At 50.2% G+C, this 24,361-nt stretch overlaps 1 protein-coding gene across 1 annotated transcript; it reads left to right on the forward strand.

Annotated features, from left to right (window-relative positions):
• The first annotated feature begins 5,663 nt into the window (after window positions 1-5,663).
• Window positions 5,664-6,832, forward strand: LOC149402376 (B-box zinc finger protein 32-like). Its single transcript, XM_089608782.1, has one exon. The coding sequence runs from the start codon at window positions 5,876-5,878 to the stop codon at window positions 6,701-6,703; it is 828 nt and encodes a 275-aa protein (XP_089464908.1). The 5' UTR covers window positions 5,664-5,875; the 3' UTR covers window positions 6,704-6,832.
• Window positions 6,833-24,361: the final 17,529 nt, after the last annotated feature.

Here is a 24,361-nt window from a genome sequence, read left to right on the forward strand (position 1 = left end):
CGGTTCATCTTCCTTAGACTTATAAGGAAATACATGTTCAAAGAACGAAGCATTTTTAGATTCCATAATCGAATCATTGTGTATATCGGGGTTTTTCGAGTCATACACAAGGATTCTATATGCATTACTATGGTGTGCATACCCAATGAAAATACAATCTACAGTTTTTGGTCTTATCTTCATTTTCTTAGGAGCGGGAGCCATTACTTTGGCCAAGCACCCCCACATTCGCAAGTATTTATAGGAAGGTTTCTTTCCTGTAAATAGCTCAGACGGAGACTTATCCTCCTTCTTTCGGGGTATCTTGTTCAGAAGATAATTGACAGACAAGATCGCTTCACCCCACATATCTTGGGGTAACCCAGAACTTAACAACATCGCATTCATCATCTCCTTGAGAGTGCGATTCTTACGTTCGGCCACGCCGTTTGATTGAGGAGAATAAGGTGGAGTGACTTCGTGAATAATACCATGTTGTGCACAAAAGGCACCAAAAGGTTCAACATATTCACCTCCTCGATCACTTCGCACTTTCTTAATCTTCTTATTAAGTTGATTCTCAACTTCCAATTTGTATAAAACAAATTTCTCAATTGCTTCATCTTTGCTTTTAAGAAAATATACGTAACAATATTTTGTACAATCATCAATAAAAGTCACAAAATATTTATTACCACCTCTCGTGGGCATGAACTTTAAATCACATATATCGGTATGGATTAAGTCGAGAGATTCATTACTTCTTTCAACACTATGAAAGGATGTTCTTGTGAGTTTTGCTTCAACACAAATTTCACATTTATGATTTGAGTCAATATTAAACTTTAGAATACATTCCAAATTAATCAACTTTCTCAGTGTGTCATAATTTACATGACCTAGTCTACCATGCCATAAATTAGACGACTCAATCATATAAGCAGAAGAAGAAGCTTTATTCATATCTTTTGCATTGATGGCCATTACATTCATTTTGACCATGCCATTCTTGACATAGCCCTTGCCCACATACATGCCATTCTTAGACAATACATGCTTTTGAGACTCTAAAACCATCCTAAACCCATGGTTATCCAGCACAGTCCCAAAAATCAGATTCTTCCGCATATCAGGCACGTAGAGCACCTTGGTGAGCTTCAATTCCTTCCCAGAGGTCATCTTCAAGAAGACTTCACCTTCCCCCTTGACTTCAGAGGTGGCAGAGTTGCCCATGAACAACTTCTCTCCATCTCCCAGCATCCCAAGGGTGGAGAAGGAGTTCTTGTCAGCGCAGATGTGGCGGGTTGCTCCAGTATCCAGCCACCACTCCTTCGGGTTAGAGTCAACCATGTTGACCTCGGAGACCACAGCGACGAGGAGGTCATTATCATCCTCCACAACATTGGCCTCCTTGTTCTTCTTCGGCTTTCTACAATCGACAGCTCGGTGACCGACTTTGTTGCAATTGTAGCATTTACCAACAATCTTTTGTTGGCCCTTCTTCTTGAACGTCCCACTCTTGACACCAAGCTTGTGGGCGTGCTTCTTCCCCTTCGAGTTCTCGCCATGTTCGACGACGTTAGCTCGCTCGGAGACGGTTCTTAATCTTCTATCGGATCCTCGGTTGTCTTCCTCGATTCGGAGGCGAACAACCAAGTCCTCAAGACTCATCTCCTTTCGCTTGTGCTTGAGGTAGTTCTTGAACTCCTTCCACCCCGGTGGCAACTTCTCTATCACGGAGGCAACTTGGAAAGACTCGCTAATGGTCATTCCCTCGGCTTGAACCTCATGGAAAATGAGTTGAAGCTCTTGGACTTGACTCGCCACAGTCTTCATGTCCACCATTTTGTACTCGAGGAAGCGACCCACAATATACTTCTTAGAGCCCGCATCCTCGGTTTTATACTTGCGATCCAACGAATCCCAAAGCTCTTTAGAAGAGACTTTCGAGCTATACACGTTGTATAAAGAGTCGGCGAGACAATTTAACACGTGGTTTCGACATAAGTAGTCAGATTCGTTCCACCCCACATAGGCCCGAAGCACTTGTGGGTCGGCTTCACCCTCATGAGGAGTGGCCGGAGGATCTTCGGTCAAAAACCGTGCAAGTCCGATGGTGGTCAAAAAGAAAACCATCTTTTGTTGCCAACGTTTGAAGTTGAGCCCGTCAAACTTCCCAGGCCTCTCGGCCGGCATCACCGTGGGAGGCCCTCGAGCCACACCCATGGTTGGACCATCTAGTCCCAAACCAGCCATCGGTTGAACGAGACCCGCGGATCCGTTCCCGGCTGTAGCCGCCATCGAGCCTTGTCCCAAAGCCACAGGGATTTGGCCGATGTTAATCAAGTGGGCCGGGGTGTTCACCAAGGAGGGGTTCTCGGTGAGGCTCCCATCACCAGTCACATTCGTCGTGTCGTTAGGGTTAGACATAATTTTTTTCTACAAAAGAAATCCACACGTCAGTAATCTTCAAACCAATCCGGAAAATAATGAAAATGATCACTTATTTCCCCTTCCTAGCAACCTGTCTTTAAAAGGTAAAAAGCTTCAAGATTGTTAGCCATATTACAGATAATATTGACGTAAATAAATAAATAAAAGACAAGTTGCATGGAAAAGTTACACATAAAAAGATTACAAAAAACCCGGTTACACCTTTGAACTTAGAACCGGAGAAACCAAAAAATTGGAAAAAGCTGAGGCCCGTTCGACGATCTCCTTGAAGCTTTTTATCGCCCTCCCACGGATGCTGGAACACGTGAGCGAAAGCCTCCCAGGATACAACGACTTGCAGAGACAAGCTTAGCACCAAAAACTTGACTCTCTCGGCGAACTAGAACCTCAGCGAACACTATCACCACGACAACAAAAGAAAAGAATTTCTGGGGAAGAGAGAGCTCGAGAACAGTGGGGAATACTTATGGAATTTGTGTGTTCTCTGTATCTTTTGAATAAGAGCTGAAGTCTCTATATATAGGCCAAAGCTCGGCAAAGTCGGTTTTGAAGTTCAAAACGTTCAGCCATAAAGGCATTTAACACAGGTTATAAAACCAATTAACACAACGTTATGAATTCAAACATGCGAACAGTCCAACGTTTTTCCAGCTTTAATGGCATTATTACACAGCCATAATGCGCATTAAAAGCTCAAAAACCCTTGAGTTAAAGCCCACAACCCGTTGGCTTTAATTCTCAAACGTACAGTTTTTCTCCTCGTCTGGTCGGGCTCGTCCAGTCGAGCTCGTCTAGTCGAGCTCGTCCAGTCGAGCTCGTCACCTCGACTTGTTGAGCTTGTCCAGTCGAGCTCGTCCAGTCGAGCTGAAATGACTTCGTCACCACTTTCAAGTACGTTGGCCTCGCCCTGTCGAGCTGGACTGACTTCGTCAATTCGTTCAGCTCGACCTCGCCTAGTCGAGCTGAATGACTTCGTCACTTTGTCCAGCTCGACCTCGCCTAGTCGAGCTGAATGACTTCGTCACTTCGTCCAGCTCGACCTCGCCCCAGTCGAGCTGAATGACTTCGTCACTTTGTCCAGCTCGACCTCGCCTAGTCGAGCTGAATGACTTCGTTAGTTTGTTCAGCTCGACCTCGCCTAGTCGAGCTGAATGACTTCGTCACCAGCTCGACCCAGCTCGTCAATTTCTCATTCAACTTAGGTCCGATTTTGACAAACAAAATCAGCCATCCTTATGTTAATAAATAATATTTATTAACTTTATTCCAACACTAATCATATTAAAACATTTACACGCAATAAGAATGAGAGTTCAAATGACTACACAATCGCCTAGAGTTTTCTACTAACCTATGTCAACGATGAAGACATGAATATTCGCACGATTCTCTACTCTCTCTCGAAAAGCAAATAATTCTAGATGATAATTCTAATGAGATCAAGCACTAGAAAGCATTAAGAAGGTTCATATCAAGCAATCCATAATAATGAAGCAAACAAGAATTATCTAACTCTAACAAACCCCCCAATCATCATCGAACGGTTACATCACGACACTAAAGATACTTGGTCAAATCGAAAAATGAAAGATTCTGTACTTATAAAACACCCTCGTCACGACTCTAAATAAATAAACTTATCTTGATTATGTTACTTTAGCAATGAGATCTCTTCGTAATCAAGGTGTATTAGTTGCCGACTCACTTTATTTTTTATTTTTGCTTGGAAGACTGATATTTTTTGTTTTGCATGTACAACATTGAAAACATGAATTTTTGTGGTTCATAAGTAATTTTGGTTATTTGTAGTTCAATTGTTGAATTTACTTTACGTATACTGAGCTTACACGTAGACATTGAAAACACTGTAGAAACTACAATATTTTCAGCCTCTACTTTAGTACAGTATAAATGTAGTCACTTTATTATCGGTAAACTTAGCCACCTGGCTTATTGGAAATTTCGGCCTTCCAATAAGCCGATAAGGACGGCTTAATGACTTAACGGAAATTTTCCTTCCGTTAAGCCATTAAGTCGTTTCCGTTTCTTATTAGAAGGCATTATTCTGTTAAGCCAATAAGCCGTTTTGATTTCAATTAAAATGTAAAATCAAGAGGACTAAAATGTTACGTTTTTAATAAAAAGGGTTAAAATGTAAATCGAGATGTTTTTGTTTTAAGTAAGAAACGTGGACGGAACCACGAAAATTTTATTAATGAACCCTCACTTGTGGCGGAGGAAAACCGTGGTTACAATAAATATCATAAAAAGAAAATTTAATTTAGAAACTATATTATATAAATTACATAGAGCTTGATGAGATTGTAGAGATAATTGTAATATCATAAAAAGAAAATTTAATTTAGAAACTATATTATATAAATTACATAGAGCTTGATGAGATTGTAGAGATAATTGTAGAGAGAATTTGTTGGATGATGTTGTGAGAAATTGGATTGAAATGAGTTATATTTATAGAGAAAAGGATGAAAGTGTAAAAAAATTAAAAAATCCGTGTATAAACAGTAAAAAAAACGGCCATTTTTTTGTGACCATTGATGAAAAAACGGTAAGAAAATCAATGGTCGAGATTAAAACGCCCCAACGGTTACTGACCATCAACGTCTCTCACGGAATCCGCGGAAGCCGACTTTCCGTGTAAACGGCTCCGCGGAAGCCGAATTTCCGTCTAAGCGGAAGCCGCTAAGCCGCTATGCCGTCTCACGCGCGGAAGGAAAGACGGAAGCCGCTATGCCGTCTCTTCGTAATCAAGGTGTATTAGTTGCCGACTCACTTTATTTTTTATTTTTTATTTTTGCTTGGAAGACTGATATTTTGTTTGTTCTGCATGTACAACATTGAAAACATGAATTTTTGTGGTTCATAAGTAATTTTGGTTATTTGTAGTTCAATTGTTGAATTTACATTACGTATTCTGAGCTGACACGTAGACATTGAAAACACTGTAGAAACTACAATATTTTCAGCCTCTACTTTAGTACAGTATAAATGTAGTCACTTTATTATCGGTAAACTTAGCCCCCACATTCATATTCGATGACCACGACTTTTATTTCTACCGAAAAACAACAAAATAAAGTATTCCAAACTACTCTCATTTTAATATGCATCACTGAAATAATAATATAATTCTTTAAAAATAAAACAATAATATTATAACTCTAGACTGATTAATTCATCCGTATCCATCAATTTCAGTGATTAAAAAACAGAAAATATCTTGTCCACTTTTCTTTTCCACCGAACGTATCCCTTCAAGACCACAAAATCGTCCCATGGCTTTCATTTAATCTCTCTCTCTCCCCTACAAATACTACTAACCGCACCGGTTAAATCATAAAGCAAATCACAGACAAGCACTCGAATTTTCTCTCTTTCTCTACATAACCAATACACCAACACAAGAAAATATATTAAAAAAATGAAAGCGAAGATCTGCGAGCTATGCAGAAAAGAAGCCACGATCTACTGCGAATCGGACAACGCGTTCTTATGCTGGAACTGCGACGACGAAGTCCACGGCGCGAATTTCCTCGTTGCTCGCCATCTACGGCAGCCACTCTGCTCCAGCTGCACGGACTTCGCCGGAGATTCCGTCTCCGGCTTCGGAATCCTAACCAATCGGCGATCGCCGACTTGCCGGAACTGTTCTCCGGCGGAGGATTCATTTCTCAGTGAAGATGAGTCCGATTCCGATTCGGATTCCGACTCCTCCTCGATCTGCATCTCTAGTAACGAATCGAAACCCAATCGCTTTGTCCGATTGAAGAACAAGACAAGAACCAGGGTTTTGTATTCGAGCACGGTGAGTGAGATCTCTAGCGTGGAAACTGATTCTCCGGCGACAAGATTATCCACGAAGAAAGAAAATTACCAGGGTAGACCTAAGTCTACGACTCGCTTTGACGCTAAAGCGGTGGGTATTTTCAGAAAGTGGTGTAGAGACTTGGGGCTGAACGGTAATTCGGCGATTCCCGTCGTTACGAGTGCTTCTAACGCGCTACGCCTGTGCCTGGAAAAGACGGGTAAGGTTTTTCCGTTCCCGGTGTTTCTAGCGGCGTCGTTTTGGTACGGATTGAAGGGCAACGACTCGGCTCGTGCGAGTACCTGCCTGAGTCGAATCGAGCAAGTTTCTGGAGTGCCAGCTAAGCTAATCGTGGCCGTACGATTGAAGTTCGAGCTAGAGTGGATCGCCCAGAATTCTCCCCGCCGCGATTTGGTGGAAGGCTGGGCCGAATGTATGGGATGATCCGTATTCACGGGAATTCTAAACCCACGTGTTGATAGTCCTTTTTTTTATATTTTTTTTAAATAGTGAGAGATTACGATGAGCTATATTTTGATTTGTGTTTATTATTAGAATATGTAATTGCATACCTACCGTGTTTTGTTTTTCTTATATGTTTCCTGCACATTCATTAGGAGCTGCTGAAAAAAAACGAATGCAAAAACTTCAATTTCAAAATAGTTTTGGTCTTGAATTAATTGGTACGTAGACCGACACTCGTATTTCAATGTAGAATACCAAATGCATATTGAAATGTGTTGGCGCACGAAAATGAACAACGATTAAAAATTACGGGTGATTCGATTCAAAGCCGGACCAATTGATCGCTCCTGAGAAAAAAATGTGAACTCGAAGGTCGAGTTGCACCCTCCAGAACGAGGTGTGTATTGGGGGCTGTGACAGTGCCAAATGTTAGCTGCCTACGTACTCGTAGTACGGGATCAAGTCAGAACGTAGTTCAATGTTAGTGTGGTGGCTATCTTGAACTCGGAGGTTGAGAACCTGAGGTTTTAGAGAAGGACCCGGCTCGTATCTTCTAGTGAAGATTTTAGAGAGGTCGCTTGACTCATGGCTCAGGGCTCTAACTCAAGGGTCAAGAAGCTAGGCGCAGCTAGCGCGTTGTGAAGACTTGGGTCGCAGAAGTGGAACGCGCTCCCTCTCGTCGAGGGGGTTCTCGGATTTCTGAGCCGAGCTGGGAGAGGAGGAGAGCACTCTTAATGTCACAAGAGAGTCGTGAGGGAGAAGAGAGAATTCTCAAAAGATGTTTTTTTCGAGAGGATTCAAGAGCCCCCTCAAGTGAGGGGGGGGGGGGGGGGGGGGGGGGGGGGGGGGGGTGGTATTTATAGAGGTTGGAGGAAGCCATGGTGTTGTCAATGGTGCCCACAAGAAGAGTAGTAGTGACTATTTATGTACATTTGATGTCATATAGTCTTACGAAGACTCTTGCTTGAAACTGCTGAATAATCAATAAAAGTTGAAACTTTCATTCATTCTTCATTGTCTGAAGCTTTATGATAAAAAGCTTAGTCTTTAGTCCATAAACAAACCTAATAACACATGAAGAGACAAATGTAGATTTGCATGAACAAACTCTTCATGGTTTGCTTAAAATAATATATTCGCAATCTAAGGGTCAAAAGACTATTGACCTCAGTACGATTTTAGGAGAATCTATGATGTCTGGTTATGGGACATTGAGAGTTGGAGACTCTATAGTTCTTCTAGATATCTTCCGAAGGTACTGAATTGACCAGTGCACTTCTAGAGACAAAATAAGAACAAACCATTTAACATCTTATGTCTCGAGGTCACTACGTATGAAATGCATCATGCTTACCTTAATCCTGAAATGAGACATGTCATTTCATAGCTTACATATTATCATTTGAGAAAGTCAGAGTTCGGACTCACTATGTGATTCCGAACATGACCTATTGGTGAAGTACTAAGTTATGAAGATGTCATGAGTAACTTTGTGAAGTTCTCATAGATATGGAATTCATGTATAAGATTGCTGAAATGCAATGTATATCACCTCATGCTTTGTTCCTTGGAATGTGAATAAATGAACTGGCCAGTGTCCAAATTGAGTCTTGACTCTTTTGGATGAAACAATGTGACTTGTTAGCTCCTCGTCAATACATTGTTTCTAACTTATACACAAGCCACAAAGGAGTTGAGGAAATAACAGCTAGAAGGGTAAAATGGTAATTTTGTAAATCCCGACTAGCTGATGATATTCATGAAGGGTAAACATAGATAATATTCAGTGGATCCACTCATCACAATTAGTTGAATTCTTGAGTAGAAAATAAATTCATTTGAACCGAGAGATTTTCAGTGTCAGCTCTTTAGTGGAGTCAGTTGACATTAAGCTAAACTTGGAAAAGGTTTGTGAACTTTTGAGTCCAAGTATTTAGCTCAAGCTTTGTTCATTGTCACAAATCATATCGAGTAGGAATAGTTAAACTAGAAGCTAAGTCAAAACAAGAACGAGACAAGTTTTATGAAAATTGTCTAAAGGGTATTTTTGTCTTTTAGGATATAGGACGAAATGAATGTCAATAAATTTTTTGACATTGTCATATGATGACAAATGATTTAAAAAACCACTCAGCCATATTAAAGAATTTAGGCCTTGAGGATTAATTTCATTTCATGGAATTTTACTTGAAAATATATAATGGATTTTTCTTAAATTGTCATGTACAAATGAAGAAACATCTAGTAGCATGTTCTAGAAGGCCAATTTCGTGCATACCCTAGAGAGAAAGAGGAATTTATTTTGTGCATTGATGTACGAAGATACTAATTCCTATTTTTCTAGAGTGATTATAGTGATAGAAACTTTCGTGGTTGCTCGAGTTGGCGAGGAAAGAAGAGAGACGTGCTGCGAGGGAGACGAACGTTTTCAACCTTCCGAAGGCTCATCAACGTTCAAGCTTCTAAAAATGTTAGTAAATTATCTATGCTCATAATAGTTTATATTTCCATGTGCTTGCTCTTTGTCTAGGTTAGTAATATCGTTTTACTTGTAAAAAGAAATTTTTTAAAATTCTGCCGCTTACCGAAGCGTTAAATTTTTTCTTAAACCATAGATCAATTCCAACACATGGGCCGGCCTCTTGGAGGTTCATCGGATGGCAGGGCGCGAGGCACGGCATGCGCGCGGGTAGCGTCCTCTGCTAGGGCGCGGGACGCACGAGGTGTGATGCCCGACCAGGCGATGGGCGCGCGCGGGCATGAGGCCCTGTCGGGCGCGGGGGACGCAGGGGCCTGGAGCCCGGCTGGGAGTGTGACCTGGCCGACATCTAGGTATGGATGTGCCGGCGCTCACCGAGGGAGGTCCGGCCGGCACTGGGGCACACGGCCGAGGGAGGCCCGGCCACCGCTGCGGCGCACGACCGAGGCAGTAGGGCGCAGGTGCACGTGCTGGCGACGGCGTAGGCGCTGGTGCACGCGCTGGCGACGACTCAAGCGTGCGCGCGCGGGCAAGGGCGCAGGGGCACGCGCGGGCCGGCAGGCCGGGAGCGCTACGGCGTGCGTAGGCCCGTGGGCCGAGAGCGTTGGGCACGCGCGGGCTCGTGGGCCGGGAGAGCTAGGCGCGCGCAGGCCGGCACATGCACGGGCCAGGGCCTGGCAGGTGGTCCGGCCGGCGAAGCCCGACCGGCGCGATGTTGTTTTTGTTTCTCCAGTTTCCTGAAAACGACCGGTAACATTAGCCCTCCAAGTTCATGGCTCGCGAGTCGTGACCTTTAGTTTTCAAGGGGCATTGAGGTCTTTTGTCCCTCTCAATATATATATATATTTTTGTATGGGCCGGACCCATGGTGGTCGGGCCGTCGAGACCGTGCCGGGTCCTGGCCGACCGGTCGGACCACAGGGCCCGCGCACGGCATGAAGCCGGCGGGCCAGCGCGTGCGCGAGGCCAGGTGCACGGGCCGGGCCCGTTGTGCTCGCGCATGGGGGAGGGTGTTAGGAGTAGGACTCCTACTCCTTCCTCTCCTATAAATAGGAGAGTCCCCTCCCCCTTTTCTTCACACCTGGCAGCCTTAAAAATTAAAAAAAATTCTCTTTTGAGTTGAAATATTTGGGGCTTGCTTACTTTTTCCATCCTTCGATGGGGAGTGAATTCTTTTCCCAAGTCGATGGTCCCGAGGTTGACTTTTCCTGCCTTTCCCAGAATTCTGGGAGGGCGGCCAAAGGTCCCTCATAGGAACTCGACGGGATTCCGATCTATGTCGAGGAAGATTCTTGCGTGGCCGATGAATGGCTTGTTGAATTAGAGATTAATGATGCGGAACTGGCCGAGCTGGTGAAGCCCGAGAGTGGCCCATCAACTAGGTGTGGCCCCGAAGGGGGGGGGGGGGAAGAGGGGTCTCGCGACGCGCTCGTCACGCTTGGTGATAAACTCGGTCTCCTGCGAGGCGTCTTTCGACGCCCCCTCGCCCAAACGGCGAGATGAGGCGGCCAAGTCTGCAAGGCTTCCCCGGGCGTCTAACTTAGGGGCCTCGGGCGCCGAACTTGCTATAGTTCCGTTAGAATCATTCTTGGATGAGATTCACTCCAATGACTCCCTTGGGTCGGATTCGGAGGGTCCTGGAGGCTTCCCCTGCGATGGGGAGAGCGAAGCGTAGTGGGAAAGTATTGGAGACGGCCAGGGCAGTCTTTATGTCAGATGAGTCATGGAACTATGGTTCCTGGAAGTCTTTAGAGAGGACCCACTGGTATAGAGTGGGTGATTCTGTTGCCCCCGAGGGCTTAGACTACAAGGGGGTCGATGCTGCGAGCACGCTCACCACCCGAGCCTTCAGCACGCTTCGGGAGGCGTACAACATTCCTCCCTCGGTGGGGCTGCTTTGACCCGCCCCCGAGGACCAGCCATCCTGCTCAAGAAACGGGTTTACTGCCGTCATGATAGGAAGCCTCGTTTGTGGAATGTGTCTCCCTTTTTCGACCATCGTTCAGCGGATTCTGTCTTGACTAGGAGTCCATGCTTGCCAGATGAGCCTGGCGTTCTATCGCTTGTTGGCGATGAGCTTCATGGAGTGGCACTGCCAGATTCAACGTGCCATGACTGTGGATGACTTTCGCAACCAGGTTGCCGTATTCCCAGCGCTGGGGCAGTTAGGCTTTCACATGGCCCGCGCTCGGGGAAACATGAGGTTGATTGGCGACAACGACCCACCTACTCATAGGTCATGGGTGTGGGTCTCGACGGACGCTTTTGGTGAGGCGTCCCTCCGCTTCGGTTGCCTGGCAGATTTTTCGGCAGATGAGGGGCCACAAAGCTCCCCTTTGTGAATGAGATATCGGGAATGTCCGAGGCTCCCAAGGCGGGCGAGCGGTTCCGTTCTCCCGAGCTAATGGCGCTAACTGGGTGGTTCTCGTCCTTCGCCCCGAGCTCCGAGGAGGCGCTCCGGGCGGACAGGCCGCCTAGTCCCGAGGCCCAGCCGGCTGCCCCTGCATCTTGAGGTACCTTCGTGATTTAAGATTTCTTTATTAATTAAAACCTAACCTTTGTTGTTTAGCTGGTGTAGCCGCTAGGAGGAGGGCTCGGAGGCTGGCTTCTGCTTCCCGGAACCCCGAGAGGATGGCGGAGATCCGCTCTAGGATTGCCGACTGCAGGACAAGAGAAGATCGTGTCCAGGCTACCTGCCCTGTCGAGCAAGAGCTCCATGCCTTGCTGAAGAGGGCTTCAGCCTCGATGTTCCCTGATGAGCGTTCCGAGTCCAAGAGGGTGACTTCCGCGGTAAAACTGGAGGCGAGGGTGTCTCGAGCTGATTGCTTTCGACATCTTGAGGAGTCTCCCTTATCTTGGTGGAAGGGCGTGGTGTCCAAGAGCGACATCGCCTTCTTCCAGGCGGGGGTTACCGACGCTCAGAGGGTCAGTAACTCTATTTATTTCTTTATATGCGTAGGTCTGTTTTAACCCTTGCCTTTGTTTGTTGCCATATGCGTATGCGAGGGCTGTGCGGAGCGATAGGATCCTGCACGACTTCATTCGCCGCTTGGGAATCACTCAAGAGGAGCTTGCTCAGGCGAAGTCTAGGTTGGCCCAGGTCGATCGCGGTTCACACTCAGGGGCGGAACTCGAGACGCTTTGGGACCAACTTCAAGAGGCTAAAGTGGAGCTCCAGATCGTTCGGGATCGATGCGATGGTGCCCAGATGTCGGTGGCCAAGATGGTGGGGGAGTTGACTGAGGAGCGGCGGGCTTGCGAGGTGGCATCTCGATCGACAGAGATTTTCCGGACCGAGGTTGCCGATCTTCGCCGTCAGCAGGACGCTCGGTCAGATACTGTGGAGAGATACCAAAGTTAGCTTACTTTGAGCGAAGCAGTGAGTGTTCGGGCAGAGCGCGAGTGCGACTCTTTGGCATAGGAGAACGCTCACGTTTCCTCTTTGCTTATGGAGGCGGACCGGCAGGCATCCGATTTGCAGGACGACTACGACATAGGGACCAAGGAAGCCCGTCGGCCCGGGGCGATGGAGTGTCGGGAGGCGATTGCAGCCGACTCAGGGGGTTACCTTCGACTTTTTTGACACTTTGTTTCTCCCTCTTGATGAGGGTGCGTCTTGAGCCAAGCGGCTCTTTTTATTTATATAGCGCGTATGTTTAGCGCTTTTTCCTTTCTCAAAATTTTTATTCTTTTTAGCTCACTTGAATTTAGCGCATATTTGTGGATTCAGAGCGGTCGCTCTTTTCATTCATGAGATATTTATTGCTTTCAAGTAGAATGCTATCTCTTTGTTGGTTTTCTGAGCGATTTTGCTCGTATGTTCCTTTTGTGTGAGCTGCTATAGCATGACTTAAATGACTTTTACCCTTGCCAATAGTTTTGGCGGGCTTGTGTCTCTAGTCGGGATTCAACCTCCACTCGTCTAGCGTTATGACTTGTCGTCAGTTAGCGTTCGAGGAGGGTGATGTTCGTGCCTTGTTAGGCATTGCTTAGCTTTCGTTGCTAGGTCAACTTGCTACGGATTACCGACCCATATCGAATGGCGATATCGACATGTCGGGTTAGGCCGACGGTTTTGCGTGCCAAATTTTGGGTGTTGCATTGGGGGTGGCCCAACAACTTTGCTTCGTGCCATTTGGCGACCGAAGATGTTTCGCCGGGTATGGTCCAGCGACTTTGTGTTCATGCCACCGGCAACTGAACGTATGTGTTGTGTCGGGTATGGCCCGTGTTCGTGCCATTGGTGACCGAACGTATGTACTGCACCAGGTATGGCCCGGTGACTTTGTGTTCGTGCCATTGGCGACCGAACGTATGTGTTGCGTAGGGTATGGCCCGGTGACTTTACGTTCGTGCCATTGGCGACCGAACGTATGTGTTGCGTCGGGTACGGCCCGGTGACTTTTTGTTCGTGCCATTGGCGACCGAACGTATGTGTTGCGCTAGGTATGGCCCGACGACTTTGTGTTCGTGTCATTGGCGACCGAACGTATGTGTTGCGCCGGGTATGGACAGTCGACTTTGTGTTCGTGCCATTAGCGACCGAATGTATGTGTTGCGCCGGGTATGGCCCAACGACTTTGTTTTCGTGCCATTGGTGATCGAATTGTGTGTGGCGGAGGGAGTAGCCCTGCTGCCTTTACCTGCGCCTTTACGCGACTTACGGCACGCTGGGTTAGGCCGACGATTTTACTCAAACCCGTGTGTTTCGTGTCATTGACGACCGAATGTGTATGGCTCAGATTTGGCCGTTTGGGTTTGAGGCAGCGCCTTTACGTGACTTACATGCGTCGGGAGTGGCCCAATGACTTTTACTTGTGTCTTGACGCGAATTACGGCACGCCGGGTTAGGCCGACGATTTTACTTAAACCTATATGCTCGAAGGGCCGTCGGGGTTTGAGCTTCTTAAGCCTGTATCTCCGTGTGTGTGCAGGGGACTTAAGTGTGTATTTGGCAATCTCACTTCGTGCCAATTGGCGACCGAAGGTGCATCGAGTTAGGTCGACGACTTTACTCAAACCCGTATGCTCAAAGGGCCGTCGAGGTTTGAGCTTTTTAAGCCCTTATTCACGTGTGTGCGGGCGACTTAAAGTTTTGTTTCTTGGGCCATGTATTTTTGAGTGTACGCCGCAGGAATCAGTATCCCTCCAAGTTTTTAGTGTACATGTCGTGCCTTGATGACTAAAAACCTAATAAAGCGGATTTTTGAAAAGAGAAAAACCTCAAACTTTATTATTATTGAAAATAGATAACATCCTCAAACATTGGCACGTGGGCCTTATTGAATTAGGGAAATCAAAGCAATAAATGGGGGAAGTGTTTGTCACTGGTAGTACTGCCTCAAGTGTTCGGCGTTCCAAGGATGTCGGATCGGGGTCCCGTCGGTGTGTTCGATGTAATACGTTCCGTCATGTATGACTTGGCGAACTCTATACGGTCCTTCCCAATTCGGGCCAAGGACACCGGCGCCTTGCACTTGGGTGTTTTGGAACACGCACTCGAGTACAAGGATGCTGACGGCGAAGATTCGTCTTTTGACTTTGGCGTTGTAGTACTTCTCGACTTTGCATTTTTGCGCGGCGAGTCGTGTGAGAGCCTCAGATCTTTTCTCGTCGATTAGATCAAGCTCAAGGCACATGGCCTCGTTGTTTTATTTCTTGTCGAAAGTGTCGACTCAGTAAGTGGGGACCTCCGTTTCCACGGGGACTACCGCCTCAACCCCATAAGCTACGGAGAAGGGGGTCTCTCCAGTTGCATTTCGAACAGTCATCCGGTAGGTACATAGGATGAACGGTAGCTCCTCAGCCCAGGCGTCCTTCTTGGCTTCGAGCTTCTTCTTGAGGTTGCTTTTGATCGTCTTGTTGACGGCTTCCACTTGGCCACTAGCCTGTGGATGTCGTGGGGACGAGAATGTCTTGCTGATCCCTAGTTGGGTGCAGATTTCTCTAACCCGGACGTTGTCGAATTGTGCACCATTGTCGGTCACAATTGACGCTGGGATGCCGTGGCGGCATATGATAGACTTTCACATGAAGTTCGTTGTATTGGCGTCGGTGATTCTGGCTAAAGGCTCGGCTTCCACCCACTTAGTGAAGTAGTGATAGCAACGATGGCGTATTCATACTGTCTTGGAGCTTTAGGAAGCTTGCCGATGACGTCTATGCCCCATTTTACAAAGGGACGCGGTACGACGATGCTGCCCAGGGGAGATGGCGGTTGTCGTGGAACGTTAGAGAAATGTTGACACTTCTCGCACTTTCTCGTCTAGTTGAAGGCGTATTTCTTCATCGTGGGCCAGAAATAACCTTGTCGGAGTGCTTTCAGCGCGAGGGATCTCCCAGCGGAGTGGTTCTCACAGATGCCCTCGTGAATTTCGCAGAGGACCTTAGTCGACTCAACACTATTGTGGCATCGGAGCAGCGGGGTCGAGTACCCACGCTTGTACAGGATTTCACCTCTTAACCCATACGTAGATGCGAGGACCTTCAGTTTTTCGGCTTCTTTTTGGTCTCCGGGGAGTATCACTCCCTGCAGGAAGTCCATAAGCGGAGTTGTTATCGGCCCGACCCCGATCGCGACCAATCAAAGGCAAAACAGCGATCAGACGCGTCCCGGCGGCTTGCCCCGGCCATTGATCGGCCCATGGGCCAGCTCGGCCAATGGCCGGCCCAATTGCCTTAGCCAAAGGCCGAGCTCGGCTATCCTCGGACATCGGCCCAATAGCCTCGGCTATCCTCGACCATCGTCCCGATAGCCTCAGCCAAAGGCCGAGCTCGGCTATCCTCGGCCATCGGCCCAATAGCCTCGGCTATCCTCGGCCATCGGCAAGATAGTCTCGGTCAAAGGCCGAGCTCGGCTATCCTCGGCCATCGGCAAGATAGCCTCGGCCAAAGGCCGAGCTCGGCTATCCTCGGCCATCGGCCCAATGGCCTCGACCAAAGGCCGAGCTCGACTATCCTCGGCCATCAGCCCGATAGCCTTGGCCAAAGGCCGAGCTCGGCTACCCTCGGCCATCAGCCCGATAGCCTCGGCCAAAGGCCGAGCTCGGCTACCCTCGGCCATCAGCCCGATAGCCTCGGCCAAAGGCCGAGCTCGGCTATCCTCGGCCATCGGCCCGATAGCCTCGGCCAAAGGCCGAGCTCGGCTATCCTCGGCCATCGGCCATCCTCGGGCAATGGCCGAGCCTGGCTATCCTCGGCCATCGGCCGTCCTCGGCTAATGGCCGAGCCTATGCTATCCTCGGCCATCGGCTGGCCCGAGGTTTGCCTCGGCCAATGGCCGAGCCTAATTCTTCACTTGGCCAAGGGGCCCTCCAATGACCCCTTGGTCGACTATAAATACAAGAGGCCCGCCCTCTTCCAAAGGTAATACATTCTTGAGTACTAAAACGCTGTCGAACTCGTACCTCGCTCGTTTCTCTTAAGTCTCGGCCTCTAAACACTTGAACCCTCTATATCCACCTCAATCCTACTAATGTTGAACGTCGGAGAGGTAAACAGAGGCAACCCCTCTGTTTCCCCTTTGTAGTTCACACCTCTCTGCTTACTTTTCAGGTGCTGGACAAGATAGACACTACCTACAGCTAAGGGACGACTTGGGATACCAAGTCCGACACGCTCGAGTCAAGACGAGACCACTTGGTCCGGCCTTGGGTCTAACCGCCTATGACTCCTAAATCGTTGTCCGAAAAACTGCGACAACATTTTGGCGCTAAAAGGAGGGGATCTCTCGATCTTGGCGACGCATTCCCTCTACCAATTTCACTCCCACTGCTCTCACGACTTTTGAACGATGAGTCACATTCCCACAACCTCCGCGGGTACTCGAGCGACGAGCTCGAGGTACGGTCTCCGACGCCTCGCGCACCGTCTTGAAGGGCAACCTCGCGATAGCGAGAGCCAGCCCCAAGATCCGAGAGGACACGGCCCGGCGGCTTGCGGAGCTCCTTGACCGTCCCGGCGTCGACGGCTCGCTCATCGCCAATCTCCTCGGCTACGACGTCGAGGATCGATCCGCCCGAGACGACTCCGACCCCGACTACGTGGGGGAGTCAAGGACCGATGAGGCGACTCCTAGCCTCGACCATTCACGGCCCGAGAGGTCCAATGGTGCATTGGCCGATCCTCCGCACCTGGCGCGGTGGCAAGCACGGTCACATTCCCGGGGACTCGCCCCCTCGGTTTCAAGAGGCGGCCGGACACGGCCCCTCGCCGAGGAGAGAGCGACTCTGGTAGACGATGGGGCCGATAGCCAAAGCGCTCGCCGGACGGTCCGACCAAGGGCGACCTCGCCTCGCCATGCACCGAGCGTGGACCTTAGAGAGCGCTTGACGGCGCAGAGAAACTCCCGAGGGGAGGATCTCTGCCAAAGGCTCAACTCTCGGAGGGACGCGCTCCCCGCCGCAACTCTCGGCCGGCCTCGGGCCAATGTCGTGGACCAAGCGTCCAACGAGCGCCAACCGGTGACCCCCGTGGCCCCGACGGTCGGCCCTGCTAACGGGCTTGATATGGTCACGATGATTCAGAGCCTCCAAAACCACATCATCGAGATGAGGGAGTCGGGGAGGCAGAGGCCGTATGGAGGGATCGAGGAATCATACTCTCCCTTCGCTGCGCAAATCCTCGCGCAACCTTGCGTGGGGAACTTCAAATTGCCGTCCATCCCTCCCTATGATGGACATACTGACCCGAATTTCCACATCCAACACTACGAGACGTGGATGACAATGCAAGGGCAGCCGGACGCGACCCTATGCCAAGCCTTCAGCCTAACCGTCACAGGGTCGGGCTTTGAGTGGTTCCGGAGTTTGAGACCTGGGAGCATCCCGTCCTTCCGGGCCTTACGAGAGGCTTTCCTTGCCCGCTTCGCCACGCTCGTGGCACAAAAGAAGTCAAAGACCCACCTCCTCTCCATTCGGCAAGGGAGAGACGAGACGTTGAGACAGTACCTCGCTCGCTTCACCAAGGAGTCTCACAAAGTCGAGGGGTTCGACGACAAGGACGCCATCACGGCGATCACCGAGGGAGTTCGCACGAGTGACTTCCTCAAGTCCATTGTTGGGAAAGTCCCGCGGGACATGGCGGAGCTGATGACGAGGGCCCGCACGTATATGGGAATCGAGGACTATCTCGATGGCCGAGATGGCCGAAAGTCAGGGGGACAAAGTAGTCGACGTCGCGACGACCAAGATGGAGATCGTCCCGACCCTCAGAAGAGGAGGAACAAGGGAGGCCAGGCCTCTAACGGTCGCTCCCTCCCCGGGCCGAGACCGTCACATGTCGATAGCTTCCGAAAGTTCTCGACGTTCACCCCCCTGAACACTCCGCCGGAGCGAATCCTGGCTTTGCACCGTGATAAGCTAGGAAGTCCAACTCCTCTCACGAAGGATCCCGCCAAGAGGGATCGAAACAAGTTCTGCAAATACCACCAAGATCACGGGCATCTGACGTCCGAATGCTATCAACTCAAGCGTCAGATCGAGGCCCTGATTCAAGACGGGAAACTGAAAGAATACGTCCTTAGAACGATCGGGACGGCCGCGGCGCACGGTGAGCGTCCGCGGCAGGAAAGGAAGGGTCCGGCGACGGTGACCGTCACGGACCGAGCAGCAATTGAAGAACCGGAGAGCTCACAACTACACGTCGTGGGCTCGATCATGGGCGGCCCGAAGTTTGGGGACTCGTCCACGCAAAGGAAGAAGTACGTGCGTGAAGTTTCCCAAGGGAAAGTAGCGCACTACATCAACCATACGTACGAGGCTCCTCCTCCGGCCCCATTTGAGTCTATGTTCTTCACTGGCCAAGAGGCGGCGCGAGTCCTCCACCCACACAACAACGCGATAGTCGTCTCGGCCCCGGTCGCCAACAACCTCGTCCGGAGAATCCTACTCGACAATGGAAGCTCCGCCGATATAATCTTTAAGTCAGCGTTGGATAGGATGAAGCTATCCGGAATGAGACCGACCCTGATCTCGACTCCACTCTACAGCTTCTCCGGGGAGAGGGTCATGACGGAGGGAACCATCGACCTCCCGGTCACCTTCGGGACACCGGGGGGGCTCGAGGTCACCCTCATCGTGTCGTTCCTGGTCGTGGACCAACCCTCTGCTTACAACATCATAATTGGCCGCCCGACCCTCAATCGGTTGAAGGCCATAACATCCACGTACCATCTCATGATGAAGTTCCCGACCGAGAAGGGAATCGCCGTAATGTTGGGAGACCAATCTATGGCGAGGATGTGCTACGTCCAAGGCGTGGACGAAAAAGGGAAAGGGAAGATGGTGAGCACCATCTTCCAACTCGGAGACAAGCTCCCATGCGGGAAAGAGGAGGGAGGCACCTTCGGAGAACTGGACCAAAGGGACGATGTCGAGCGTCGAAAGGTGGAGACACCGGACGACCTCGTTCCCGTCATGTTGGACGACGTCAAGTCTGACCAAGTAGTCAAGGTAGGCGCCCAACTCCCGTCCGAGATCCGCACCTAGCTCGCCACCTTCCTCCACGAGTTCAAGGATGTCTTTGCGTGGACACACGCCGACATGCCAGGGATCGACCCCGAGATCATGGTTCACCGACTCAACGAAGACAAGAGAGTAACTGAGCGCGTTCAACCGAGACGGGCGTTCAGCGGGGAGAGGTACCAAGCCATTGGTGAAGAAATTGACAAACTTCTCGCCGCCGACTTCATTAGGGAGGCGGAGCACCCCAAGTGGGTGTCCAACGTGGTGATGGTCAAGAAGCCAAACGGGAAGTGGCGGATCTGCATCGACTACAAAGATCTCAACAAAGCCTGCCCGAAAGATAGCTTCCCTCTCCCGAGGATCGAGCAACTCGTGGACGAGACGGCATGCCACGAGTTGTTGAGTTTCATGGACGCCTACTCAGGCTACAACCAGATCCGCATGCATGAGCCGGATCAGATCAAGACCACCTTTGTTACGAACCGCGGGCTCTACTGCTATAAGGTCACGCCTTTTGGCCTAAAAAACGTAGGGGCAACGTATCAAAGGTTGGTAAACCGAATGTTCGCCAATCAGATTGGCAAGACTATGGAGGTCTACGTGGATGATATGCTTGTCAAAAGCCTCAAAGCCCACGACCACGTTCGAGACCTGAGGGAGATGTTTACAATCCTGCGGCATTACAAGATGGAGCTCAACCCCAACAAGTGCGCCTTTGGGGTTGAGTCTGGGAAATTCCTAGGCTACATGGTTAGCCGCCGTGGGATCGAAGCTAACCCTGAAAAGATTAGGGCGATCTTAGAGATGAGGTCGCCGCAAAAAGTGAAAGAAGTTCAAAGCTTGACGGGAAGGATCGCCGCCCTGACACGATTCGTTTCCAAAGCCACTGATAGGTGCCAACCGTTTTTCACGGCACTAAAGAAGACCGACGGGTTCGTATGGACGGGGGAGTGTGAGGAAGCATTCCGCGAAATGAAAACCTATTTCACCTTCCCCCGTTCCTCGGAAAGCCGAAGAATGGCGAAACCTTGTACATCTACCTCGCGGTTTCCGACAGGGCCGTGAGCGCGGTTCTCGTACACGAAGAAGACAAGGTGCAATGGCCGGTCTATTACGTTAGCAAGGCGCTCCTCGATGCCGAGACCCGATACCCAGAAATCGAGAGATTATCCATCGCCCTTGTCATGAGTGCGAAAAAACTCCGACCCTACTTTCAAGCGCACCCCATCGTGGTACGCACGAGACATCCCGTCGAGAAGGCCCTTCAAAAAGGGACCTCCTCTCGAATGGCCATATGGTCCCAGGAGTTGGGCGAGTACGGGGTCGAGTTTCAACCGAGAACCGCCATCAAAGGCCAAGCCCTTGCCGACTTCATAGCCGAATTCGCGAGTGCGCCTTCAACTGACGAGGGAGGCAAGGGTAACGAGAACGAGGAAGACAAGGAGAGCGACCACAGCGAGTCGTCGAAGAAGAGAACCAACAACCCGATAGGGCCGGTCTGGGACTTGCACGTGGATGGCGCGTCAAACGCCCGGGGGGCTGGCGCCGGCGTTGTGCTCACAAATCCCGATAGGGAAAAACAGAGATACGCCCTGCGGTTCGAATTCAAGGCTTCCAACAACGAGGCAGAGTACGAGGCTCTGATCATTGGCTTGGAACTAGCAAACAAGCTAGGCGTCCAAAACCTGCGCATCCACTGCGACTCGCAGTTGATTGTGAACCAGGTTAAGGGCGACTACGCTGCTAAAGAGCCGAACATGATCGCATATGTTGTCGCTGTTTTTCGGACAACTATTTAGGAGCCAAAGACGGTCAGACCCAAGGCCGGACCAAGTGGTCTCGTCTGGACTCGAGCGTGTCGGGCTTGGTATCCCAAGCCGTTCCTTAGCTGTTGGTGGTGTCAATCTCGTCCAGGCACCTGAAAAGCAAGAAGAAAGAGGTGTGAGCTACAAAGGGGAAACAGAGGGGGTGCCTCTGTTTACCTCTCCGACGCTCAACATTAGTAGGATTGAGGTGGATATAGATATTTTAGAGGTGGTGAGAGGCCAAAGATGAGCGAAACAAGTGACGTACGAGTTCGACAGCGTTTCGGGACTCAAAATTGGATTACCTGGGTCAAGGGAGGGACCCTTGTATTTATAGGCGGCCAAGAGGTGGTTTGAAGACCCCTTGGCCGAGTGATAATGCTTGAGTCAGCCATTTGACTCCTTCAATGGTTGGGTCGGCCAATGGCCGAGTGAACATGGTGGTGAGGTTCACTCGGCCATTGGCCGAGTGAAAGGCTTGGGCCGGCTGAGGTTCACTCGGCCATTGGCCGAGTGAACTGCATGGGCAGCTGGAAGGTTCACTCGGCCATTGGCCGAGTGAACTGCTGGAAGGTTCACTCGGCCAATGGCCGAGTGAACTGCCTGGGCGGCTGGAAGGTTCACTCGGCCATTGGACGAGTGAACTGCTGGAAGGTTCACTCGGCCAATGGCCGAGTGAACTGCCTGGGCGGCTGGAAGGTTCACTTGGCCAATGGCCGAGTGAACTGCCCTATGGCCGAGTGAGCCATTGACTCGGCCAATGGCCGGGCAAGGCATTTGACTTGGCCATTGGTTTGGGCCGGCCCCTGGTTGGGTCAGGGCTTCGCCGTTCAGGACCTCGCACCAGCCACACGGGTCGAAGAAATGCCTTTGTCCTCGTCGGCCCTAGACGGGCCGACAACATTAGCCCCCCGAGTTTCCGGTCGAGCGTAGGTCGAGTTGAAACTCAAAATCTACGCTTTTACGCGGATGCGGGACGAACGCTCTCGAGTTTGCGTCACGGGGAGCAGCGTTTTGCGCGTCGTGAGTGACGGCCTTTGTGCATCACGAGGGACGGCTTTATTGCGTCGCGAGGGACGGCTTTATTGCGTCGTGATGGACGACTTATGTGCGTCGCGATAGACGACTTATGTGCGTCACGAGGGACGACTTATGTACGTCACAGGGGACGGCCTTATGTGCGTCAAAGGGGACGGCCTTATGTGCGTCACGGGGGACGGCTTTTGTGCGTCGCGAGGGATGACTTATTACGCGTCACGAGGGACGGCCTTTGTGCGTCGCAAGGGACGGCTTTTGTGCATCGCAAGGGACGACTTTTTTTCCGAGTTGATCGTGCGTGGCTTATTTTCTCGACCTACCAATAAAGGCGTGATCGATTTGCACGGTTTTATTGTGCGTGGCTTATTTTCTCGACCTACCAATGAAGGCGTGATCGATTTGCACAACTTGATTATGCGCAGCTTATTTTCTCGACCTACCAATGAAGGCGTGATCGATTACCACGACTTTATTGCACGCGGCTTATTTTCTCAACCTACCAATGAAGGCGTGATCGATTAGCACGACTTTATTGTGCGCGGCTTATTTTCTCGACCTACCAATGAAGGCGTGATCGATTAGCACGACTTTATTGTGCGCGGCTTATTTTCTCGACCTACCAATGAAGGCGTGATCGATTAGCGCGACTTTATTGTGCATGGCTTATTTTCTCGACCTACCAATGAAGGCGTGATCGATTAGCACGACTTTATTGTGCGTGGCTTATTTTCTCGACCTACCAGTGAAGGCATGATCGATTAGCACGACTTTATTGTGCGTGGCTTATTTTCTCGACCTACCAGTGAAGGTGTGATCGATTAGCACGACTTTATTATGCGTGGCTTATTTTCTCGACCTACCAGTGAAGGCGTGATCGATTTGCACGGCTTGGGCGGTGTCACATTTGCTTGATTGAGTTTTCCGCGGACGCTGGCTAGACCAGGTGCGCCCGGCGGACGCAGGCCTTTGAAACCCATTTGTGACTCGCTGCCTATCGGCGCACGAGCTGGGCGGCGAGTGCAGTGCCACATTTGTGTGGCCAGGTTTCCCGTGGACGCTGGCTAGACCAGATACGCCCGGCGGACGTAAGCCTTTGAAACCCATTTGTAACTCGCTGCCTGCCGGTTCACGAGCTGGGCGGCGAGCGCGGTGCCGCATTCGGGACTCGACTTGAGGACTCATGTAGAGTCTGCATGAGGAGACATGTGGCGAGGTTTCCCGTGGACGCTGGCTAGACCAGATACGTCCGGCGAACGCAAGCCTTTGAAACCCATTTGTAACTTGCTGCCTATCGGCGCACGAGCTGGGCGGCGAGCGCGGTGCCACATTCGTGTGACGAGGTTTCCCGTGGATGCTGGCTAGACCAGATACGCCCAGCAGACGCAAGCCTTTGAACCTATCGTTGCCTTTCGGCTCACGAGCTGGGCGGCGAGCGCGGACTCAGGACTCAACTCGAGGACTCACGTAGAGCCTGCACGAGGAGTAGTTAGTTGACTTGTGGACTCGGGGCTCGACTCGAGGAATGAGCTCGTCTCGAGGAGATGTGTGAAGAGTCGGCACGAGGAGTATCAGTCGACTCGTGCACTCGAACTCGGCTCGAGGGCTTATGTAGAGCCTGCATGAGGAGTTACGTGAAGAGTCGGCGCGAGGAGTATCGGTCGACTCGCGGACTCGAACTCGACTCGAGGACTCATGTAGAGCCTGCACGAGGAGTTTCGTGGAGAGTCGGCACGAGGAGTATCGGTCGACTCGCGCACTCCAACTTGACTCGAGGACTCATGTAGAGCCTGCACGAGGAGTTTCGTGGAGAGTCGGCACGAGGAGTATCGGTCGACTCGAGGAATGAACTCAT

The sequence above is a fragment of the Urtica dioica genome, chromosome 3 (assembly GCF_054948205.1).
Source record: "Urtica dioica subsp. dioica isolate 48M chromosome 3, U.dioica_male_clone48M_v1_H2, whole genome shotgun sequence".
In the NCBI taxonomy this organism is placed as follows: domain Eukaryota; kingdom Viridiplantae; phylum Streptophyta; class Magnoliopsida; order Rosales; family Urticaceae; genus Urtica; species Urtica dioica.

Excerpts from the sequence above, each read along its gene's own strand:
- LOC149402376 (XM_089608782.1), top strand. The coding sequence starts at position 5,876 with ATGAAAGCGAAGATCTGCGAGCTATGCAGAAAAGAAGCCACGATCTAC.